Here is a 9,861-nt window from a genome sequence, read left to right on the forward strand (position 1 = left end):
TTGGCTTCTTGTTGAACCTATATACACTTCTCATTCCATAATCCACAAGTATATGCAATAAACTCAATTTTCTGTTCAACACTTAGCAAACTTGTTAGACCTTTAATGGTGTTGTCATTCGATTCACCAAAACCCACTAAAGGGCTAGATGCATTTACAGCGTGGGCGGACGTGGCGGGCTACGGAGCGAGCTGGGGGCGTGCGGACTGGGCTGGGGGCGTGCGCGTGGGGCGGGGGTGAAAGCAGATGTGGGTGGTTGAGCACTTTGAGCGGGCGTCCGGACGCATGTGGTTCGCTAGATTAGCCGTTTATCTATTGCTACGGTGTCGTCCAAGAGCGTAGTCTTTGGTTATGGCCGGTGTGGTGCCTGGTGCATGATGATACTCCCTCCACGCACCATTGCACCTGAATTATTCCACTACTAATTAGTGATCATAACAAGAGCATTCTTGGTATGGTTCCTATGTCCCAAAGCTATGTTTGTTTTAGCTTTTTATTTACTGATTTCTACCATGCAAAACTCAGAAGTTCAAACAAATAGTCTAGCTACTGAGCTAGCTTTCGAAAAACTAAAATGAAACATGTTCTGATGAGCTTTTCTAGCTTTGAATGTGTTGAGACGCTCAAAATTTAAAGCCAATAAGGCCCATCTCAGTGGAGGTTTTATAGTTCAGTTTTCAACACATCCATATTTTGGAAACAGTGCAGAAGAGTTTTATCCCCATAAAACTCTCTCTATTCCCATGAAACTTTCATCATCTCTCTCTTCATCAATACAGTGCCACATCATCATATTTAATATCCATGAAACTCTGATGAACCCCATTGAGACTAGTCTAACAAAAAGTCATCAGCTAGAAGCCAAAAACTATAAAGTCATCTTTAAGCCAAAAGGCTAAAAACCATAACTCAAACAAACAAACCCTAAAACCCACTCCTTCATGAGTAATTAGGATTGCACCCTGAACGCCTCCTGCATCCTACTTTTGGTTTGAGCACTGCCGCCGCGGCCGCTCGCCTCCACCACCGCTGGTCCCCCTCCTTCCCCCCTCCGACATATCGTCGAAGGCCGGAGGGAGTGGGGATCCATCGTTTTTAATAAGTTTTTCTAGTAGATCGAGTTCTTAGGATTAGGGTCTCTCCATGCCAAGTTTTTGGTTTTGGAGATTTATCTCCTCCTCCTCCTCCTCTCTAGCGATGGCGAGAGAGCAGGGGAAGTTGTTTTTTTCATGGCGGCTCTATTGAAGATGAGGGCGACAACTACGATGTCAACATCCTCAGCGGTATGATGACATGGAGACTTTTATTTCCAAACGACGACATCAAGGCGGAGATGATGTCGCTGCCATGGAATAATTTTCTCTAGTCTCTTCTTTGTTTTATTATGGTTAGATCTGGCCACGATAAAAGACTAGGGAGAATAAATTTTAGATCAGTCTCCTCATTCTTCGGTAGTAGAAAGAAAAAAGAAGACACCAGGAAGAAGAAGTTTCTCAACTTCGCCTACATGAATGTTGGCCGTTGTTCGTTGGGCACTTGTTCTCAGGCCATTTTGCCGAGTGTTTGCCTTTGTGGTCTTCCATATTGTAAAGCGTCGTACATGTTTGGTTTTGAGATCTGGAGCTATTCATAGTGTGGGTATAATTTAGATAAAAATCAGTTTCTGGATATTTTTGTAATTCAGAGTGCTTGTAATGTGTTGATGTACCCAGCTATTATCTAATATAATTCTTCTCCCGTTGCAAAAAAAATGGTTTGCTCATTACTTGGATTAGCATTTTTTTACTATTCTCTCCATTTTAAATTTTAAATTATTTTTTTAGGTACATCATTTTTTCTAGATATATAGTAAAATACCTAAAAAAATAAAAAACAACTTTATAATTAGAAACAGAGAAAGTATCTAGAGGCTTCAACTAACAAAGAAACAATCAATGTTTCTCTCTCTCCATCTTGGTCAAACAATTATACTAACACGAAATTTAGAAATAAGGGATTATCAAACTCAATGCTACCATATTTTGTATCCAGAAGATCTATATCTAATATCAAAGAGCGAAATATTTTCTTGTTCTTCATCACTCACAATTGTCCGATAAAGATCTGACAAACTCATCTCTTCCATAGTTGTACTATAAGTTAGAGTAGTGTGTTTGGACACGGTGCATAGTCTGATTTCAAAATGAACTGGAATACGAAGTGTTTCCATAGTTTATTTGCCTCTCTCTTATGCCCAGACGAGTTAAGTGTTAAGGCACGGCGGAGTCCGATCATAAAATAAATTGGAACACATGATACAATCATTGATAAAATCTCTAAACCTTTCCTGCTCATACGAGTTGACTATAGCAAACGTCCGGGCACAATATAGAGTTTGATTCTATATTGTTGAATATAGATTATTAAAAGGAGAAGGAGGGATGATGGCTATGTCATTGAGATGGAGAGAGAGGCTGTAGCAGGGGCACTTTAGGGCTTACGAAAATACAGATGCCTGCGCATATCTTAGATGCACATAGAATTGTAATGGCACCGCTCCTATCATAGAATTCTTTCACATTTATATACAACTAAATCTTCTAATACGTAGCAGATGTGTAAACGTTTAATCGTGTTTAATCTATGTTTACACGTCCTAGGCGCTAATCGGTGTCTTAGCGCCTGCCTAGCGCCTAGCGTTTTCTTGAACCTTGGCTCCAGTATGATGAATAATAATGATAGTAGTTTTTTTTCAATCCGTGAGAGTTGTAGTGGTATGGTTCTAATTAACCCTAAAATTTTAGACGGAGCTAAACATATATGGACATATGGGAGTACATTTACATGATCCATTCGTTTGTTAGTTAGACTAGCAAATGTGTCCTTGAATTGGAACGGAGCATCCATCTTAGGCCTCGTTCGGTTAGGGCGTATCACGCCAGGAATCGTTCCGGCCAAGAAAATTCTTATATAAATTAAGTAACGAATCCGGCCAGGAATTCTTCCTGGGGCCATTCCCGCGGGAAACGAACGGGGCCTTATTATATGGTCATCCGAACAATTTGCATTTTAGAGTTTTATTCAATAATCATCATCGGCTCTAATACGTTTTTAAATCAAACTTTGTACTATCGCTTGACGCGTCTTGGGATTTGATTCCGTATCGTTGCTAGATGTGCATTGTTCTAACTTATGAAAAGGACACTAAGTTCCGTTAATATATGAAACATTGAGAGCGTGAATTAAAATAAAATATAGATATTAGATATTGATATAGGTTAATTAATCTAAATATTTTTTTTGAGGGGAATTAATCTAAACATTTAATAAACCAATACTCCAGTCTTGCGGTGTCTGATCTCCCGTTCTCCCGCGTGCTCTCTCTCTCTCTCTCTCGCGACGGCTGGGCGACCGCCACCACCGCCCTACGCCAGGTGCCCGGGTCGTCGTCACGCCCTTAGCCAGGTCTTCTTCGGGCCCTTCACCGGCGACGAGCACTCACAAGGTACGCCTACCCCCTTTTCTTCCCCTAACTTAGGCTATTTGTGTCCGGATCTGATCCAATTACGAGTGTTGTATACATGTAGTAACTTCAATTTATTTTGGAGAAAACTATCCATGTAGTTGTGTACACCCATGTCCTTTGCTGTGTCCGCTGCTGATCCTGCTGCTGCCATTGGCTCTTTGCCTGCTGCTGCTTGCTAGGTCGCCAGTATGGGTCTGGCGAAGGATGGCGCCGAGTTGGAGGAAGGATCCTTGGAGATTGGCATGGGTAAGTGCGGACTTGAGACTTCGCTGAGAAACTCACCACCAGGCCTGTTATCATTTCTTCGGTCATGCATCTAGTGTAGGTTGTTATTTCTTACTGTATTTGCTTGTCTGATCCAATGGGCAATAGATAGGTTTGTGAAATTTGTTCCAGTTGAATGTTTTCTGAAAAGTGCTAAATGATCACATAATCATAAGATACTAGGCAATCAGTATATTTCACAATTACAATTTGCAGGTCTTTGCCAGTAGGCTAGCAAGTTAGTTGTTTAGCTTGGATGTTGTGTGGTATATGCAGGTCCCTATTATTGTATTAAAACACATACATCAAAAGTCATGTGGCAAACCATTTCATATGATGTGTTTCACATGCTTAATCTGCAGTGCCTTATATTGAGGAATATAGTACTTTTTTTTTGCATGCATCACATATCTGTGTGATTATTCCGTCTAAGAAACTTTTGAATCCTATTGTTCCTATGTTGCAACTCATGCAGAAAACAAATGTTCTCTGAAACATAGTTACTGGAAAACATAGTAGCAAGGCAGCAAGTAGTATGATTCTTTCGTCAGGGATCAAGCCTGTTTACACTGTTATCATTACTTTTGTCTCTTGTTAACCTCTGTAGTGATATCATGGATATGAAAGAATATCATTTTAATTGACAAAGCAATGACAAATTTGTCTATATGGTACTAACAATTTCTTGGTAAACAGAGTATAGAACTGTCTCTGGTGTGGCAGGACCGTTGGTTATCTTGGACAAAGTAAAGGTATGGTTAGTTTTAGTTTCACAGTTGCAGTTGCTATCGCTGATTGCCCACTCAAAATGATTATGAAAGAACCCCCTGATCACACTCATGTACTCATTGCTATTTTCTATTCAAAACTATATTAGGGCCCTAAGTATCAGGAAATTGTGAACATTCGATTGGGAGATGGCACTACTCGTCGTGGTCAGGTCCTGGAAGTCGATGGTGAAAAGGCTGTTGTGCAGGTTGCTTCTTTCCTATGGACGCGAGAATAATGATCAGATTTTCTCTTCTTTTAATAATCCGCTTTGCTTTACACACTATGACTAGTTAATCTGGAATTCTGGATACTAAACCACATGTCTCTTAAAGGTCTTTGAAGGTACCTCAGGAATAGACAACAAGTATACTACTGTGCAGTTTACTGGCGAGGTAGCATCTTATTCCAGCTTATTTGATTTTTTTTGCTAATTTCATTTCTTGTTCTTTGTTTTTTTTTCTTCTACTTGAGTTTCAGATAATGTAGTCAAATGCCCAATTTCTTGATCTAGACAGTGCACTACATGCACCTTAATCTTGGTTTCTGGGGAACGTGAACCTCATTTCGTTTTATGTGAATTATATGGAACCTGATATTGTAGAATTTGGGTAATGCAAGCATCCAATATTCTTGCTGTAAAGTCTAGTTTTGAGCTTAGGCTTTGTTGGGTTGTCTCAGTTAGTGTTATGATATTTGCAGTCACATAACATTCTAAATTGAATGGAAGGGGACCGTCAGGCATCCAAAACCATCCATAGTTTTTTCCCATACGCACCTTTCGTCACTACTTTGCCCCTTTACTTGCATATTATGACACGTGCCTTTTATTGTACAGGTCTTGAAAACTCCTGTCTCACTTGATATGCTTGGACGCATTTTTAATGGTTCTGGCAAACCCATTGATAATGGTCCCCCGATATTGCCTGAGGCTTACTTGGATATTTCTGGTGAGCTATTTTGCATTATGTGTAAACCTGCTTTGATAACTCTGTAGCGCATATTTTAAAGGACACAGTCACTAGTGGACTTGGTACTCATTAGAAGGATCTGAGAGGTGCTGAATCATCCATTTTTTGGAAACTTTCCTGTTTACCATATGATAGATTTATAATGTCTGATACTGTTCCAGGAAGTTCTATCAATCCCAGTGAGAGAACCTATCCAGAAGAGATGATTCAAACAGGAATATCCACCATCGATGTGATGAACTCAATAGCACGAGGGCAAAAAATTCCTCTCTTTTCTGCTGCTGGTCTTCCTCACAATGAAATTGCTGCTCAGATATGTCGTCAGGCTGGTCTTGTTAAAACTCTGGAGAAATCTGGCAAGCACAAGGAGGTAGAGTATAAACTTAATAAGATGTTTTAAAAGAAGATCTTGCACTTCCAAAAGAGTACGGAAGTTACTGTTTGATATTGCTACTTTATTTATTGATTGAGCTCCATGTGGTTAGTGCTTACTCTAGCGCTTAGATATGCTTGGCCTCAATCTTAGGTTCCTGATTTCAGCATCCCATTCTTTTGAGCTGAACTTGTCTATCTTGGTTATGCTATTGCTGTATTTTCTGTTAGTGAAAGATTTAACTTCTATGTGTTTCTAGATGATCAAATAGATATCTGGAAATTTTAGGATAAAAAAACTACTGAACAACACTTATGAGTTTTCAACTCTGGATTTTGGACATACTGTGACAACCAAATAACCAACCACGATCTGGTGAAGTTTAGCCTGTTGTCTATTTACTTGTTCTCCAAAATAGATTATTGATTCTATCACTCATTTTAATTCTGGTTTACTTTACTTTCAGATGGTGTTGAGGACAACTTTGCCATTGTGTTTGCTGCCATGGGAGTAAACATGGAAACTGCCCAATTTTTCAAACGTGACTTTGAAGAAAATGGCTCAATGGAACGGGTCACCCTTTTTCTGAATCTGGTACAAAATTTATTGTTATATGGCGATCATTTGTTATGACACTGACAAATGAAATTTTGAGGAGTTGATGTGTTAGTATTAAAAGCTGAGTCTTGCTCTCTGTTCTCTGTCTATTTACAGGCAAATGATCCCACCATTGAACGGATCATCACTCCTCGTATTGCTCTGACAACTGCAGAATATTTGGCATACGAATGTGGGAAACATGTTCTTGTCATTCTTACAGACATGAGTTCATATGCAGATGCTCTTCGTGAGGTATTGAATTTGCTGTGTATTACCATATTTTCTCATATTATATGGGCTATCCGTTTAATACTTACTCTTTGAACTTATTCTAGAGTTACTTGGAGCAAATTTCATCTTGCAATTTTTTTGGTATACAAATCAATGGGATTATAATTATAATTATAAGTGAATGCCATTTATATCCAGGTCTCAGCAGCACGAGAAGAGGTGCCTGGTAGGCGTGGTTATCCTGGGTATATGTATACTGATCTGGCAACCATATATGAGCGAGCTGGGCGTATTGAAGGAAGAAAAGGCTCAATTACTCAAATTCCCATCCTAACTATGCCTAATGATGGTAAGCCATGAAACTAACTACAAATTTGCAGAGTTTAGCATGAGCATAGTGTTTAGTGTCTCCTGCTTGGATTGGCCCATCTGCTGCCACAGTGTCGTATATTTCCTCCCGGGAGGACTACTTAAATGTTAATTTGGTTGTAGCTTTTCTTTTCCCATGAACACTACTTTTCTGTACTTCCAAATTATGATACGACATCCTTTGTTTCTTGGTTGTTTTCTCAACAGATATCACACATCCAACTCCAGATCTTACTGGATACATTACTGAAGGGCAAATATACATTGATAGACAGCTCCATAATAGGCAGGTTTGTTTGCATCTGTACTCTAATTGTAGTAGTAGTTGTGTCTTCTCTTATAGCCTTGTATTCTGCTTCTCTTCTTTCATTTCATGGCACTAACGAGATGTATGATTTTCTATTTGTCTCTTAGATATATCCACCCATCAATGTCCTGCCATCTCTCTCGCGGTTGATGAAGGTGCCAGTCATTGCAATCTTTTTATGCCGTTGTTTCTCTTAATGTGAATTACGTGAGTAATAATGCCAGAATTATTCATCTACAGAGTGCTATTGGGGAGGGTATGACACGTCGAGATCATTCAGATGTGTCTAATCAGGTACTTGTTTGAGCCTTTCAGTGCAGTGATTAGGATTCATTCTGCCTCCGATATTTTAAATGATCTAGAACATGAGTTGCTGTTCAGCTTTATGCCAACTATGCCATTGGGAAGGATGTTCAAGCTATGAAAGCAGTTGTTGGAGAGGAAGCGCTTTCATCCGAGGATCTGGTCTGTCAATAGATTTCTAACTTTGCTCAAATATTCTTTTTAAGTTTTGAAGTTTCATTCATTGTGCTTTTTCTTTCTATTGTTATATGCAGCTCTATCTAGAATTCCTTGACAAGTTTGAGAGGAAGTTTGTCACTCAAGGTGCATATGACACCCGGAACATTTTCCAGTCACTTGACCTGGCATGGACATTGCTTCGCATATTCCCTCGTGAACTTCTCCACCGTATTCCTGCAAAGACCTTGGATCAATACTACAGCAGGGATGCCACCCATTGATCTGTTTATCCAGCACAGAAAGAAAACCCATTTCACCGAATCGCAGCTTGATTGCTTGAATAAAGAGGAGAGTGCAAGGACTTGTCTTTTTTGTTTTTAATATAGTCATCCTATTCTTTCAGCCTCAGGCGGCTTTTGTAATATTATTATGCCTGTATACTTGAATCCGATGGTGGATCTCATTTGTTGGATGCAACTGCGTAGGAGCTCTGTAAAGCAGTATTGGGTAAAATGCTCGAATGTTTTGGTTATATTTGTTTATCTCTTTGTAAATTAATGAAACAATAAATGTTTTAGTAATATTTCTCTCCTCATTTATGTTGCTTCTGCTGCTCATTCACATTGCACAGTCCTTTCCTTTTTGTTTTTGATTTTGTTGATGATAATTAATGAAAACATAAACGCATGAGATCACAATCTATGCTAGCAGCCGTTTGCACCTCTGACCATTATTTTCTTAAGTATACAATCTTCACAACAATTCAGAGTAGGGTATGTATACGTGAGTTCATAGGATTGGTATACAGCACTGTGTATGGATGATTGAATGCTTATTTGCACTATGTGATTTGAACGGTAATGCTACTTACGTGACGTCCGGATGCATCGGATGCAGGCCCATATCCCACTAAGCAGCCCATCGCTCACCTTCCCTCACGAAGTCGTATCCATTTGTCGCGCCCTGTCCTGTGGAACTCCTGGCTTGCGTCTCCTCTTCATCACCAGCAGCTCATTCCGTGCCGCGCCGCGCGTCCCATCCTATGCAGCGCTGCACCCCCATCCTGTGCCGGCCACCCCGCTCCTGCAGCTGATCGGCGCCTCTCCTAGGGCCATCGTCGCCTCCCCGCGCGTCTCTTCCCCACGGACGCGGCCTGCGGCCAGCCTCCCCTGCACGCGGCATGCAAAACGGCTGCCGCCCATGGCCGCTCGGCCACTGCCGTGGCAGCTGAGTCGGCCCCGCCCCGTCCGCATGGGCACTTGCGCCGCGCCGTGCACCGGCTGCCAAGCCCCGACCGAGGCCGCACCCAATCCCCTGGCTACCGCAGTTCCTCACCAAGGAGGCTGTGGCTATCGGGGACACCATGTTTAAAATATTTTAGACATTTCAGACTCATGTTTTAAGTCTTTCATCCAGACGTTACAAAAGTAGATCTAGGATGTTGTATATATTGCAATGACAATATACACATGTTGTAAGCCTATGTTTCAAGTGTTTTTAGGTGTTTCAAATATATGTTTCGTGTTTTATATGGATGTTGCATGTGTTTCTATGACTATACACATATGTTTCAAGCATATGTTTCGAGTGTTTCAGATGTTTCAGACTTATATTACACGTGTTTTATCTGAATGTGGTAAAAGTAGATCTGAATGTTCCATATGTTGCTATGGCTATACACACATGTTTCAAGCGCATATTTCAAGTGTTTCATTTGTTTCAGAAGTATGTTGCAAGTGTTTTATTTGGATATTTGAAAAGTAGATCTCGGAGGAGCATATGTTGCAATTGCGTGGTGCTGCTATTGCATGGGTCACCCTAGTTTTCAAAAGTATGCTGCGACATGGGTTACCGTGCCATCGTGGGTCACCACGCATGCCTGGTGTTGCGTGCATGCATGCGGGCGCGTGACCACGCTGTCTGCTGGTGCTGTTGCTATGTGTGTGCATATGGGTGTGGGTCACCACTGTATGTTTCAAAAGTATGCTGTTGCTCTGCTACGTGGGTCACC

General features: G+C 40.7%; 1 protein-coding gene across 1 annotated transcript; it reads left to right on the plus strand.

Annotated features, from left to right (window-relative positions):
• Positions 1 to 3,322: 3,322 nt before the first annotated feature.
• Positions 3,323 to 8,433, plus strand: LOC136471395 (V-type proton ATPase subunit B 2-like). Its single transcript, XM_066469120.1, has 15 exons — positions 3,323 to 3,484; positions 3,685 to 3,751; positions 4,466 to 4,521; positions 4,647 to 4,745; positions 4,873 to 4,932; positions 5,376 to 5,487; positions 5,670 to 5,868; positions 6,334 to 6,475; positions 6,596 to 6,733; positions 6,911 to 7,061; positions 7,289 to 7,371; positions 7,496 to 7,543; positions 7,629 to 7,682; positions 7,770 to 7,853; positions 7,946 to 8,433. The coding sequence occupies exons 2-15, from the start codon at positions 3,694 to 3,696 to the stop codon at positions 8,129 to 8,131; spliced, it is 1,470 nt and encodes a 489-aa protein (XP_066325217.1). The 5' UTR covers positions 3,323 to 3,484; positions 3,685 to 3,693; the 3' UTR covers positions 8,132 to 8,433.
• Positions 8,434 to 9,861: the final 1,428 nt, after the last annotated feature.

The sequence above is a fragment of the Miscanthus floridulus genome, chromosome 8, assembly GCF_019320115.1.
Source record: "Miscanthus floridulus cultivar M001 chromosome 8, ASM1932011v1, whole genome shotgun sequence".
NCBI lineage: Eukaryota > Viridiplantae > Streptophyta > Magnoliopsida > Poales > Poaceae > Miscanthus > Miscanthus floridulus.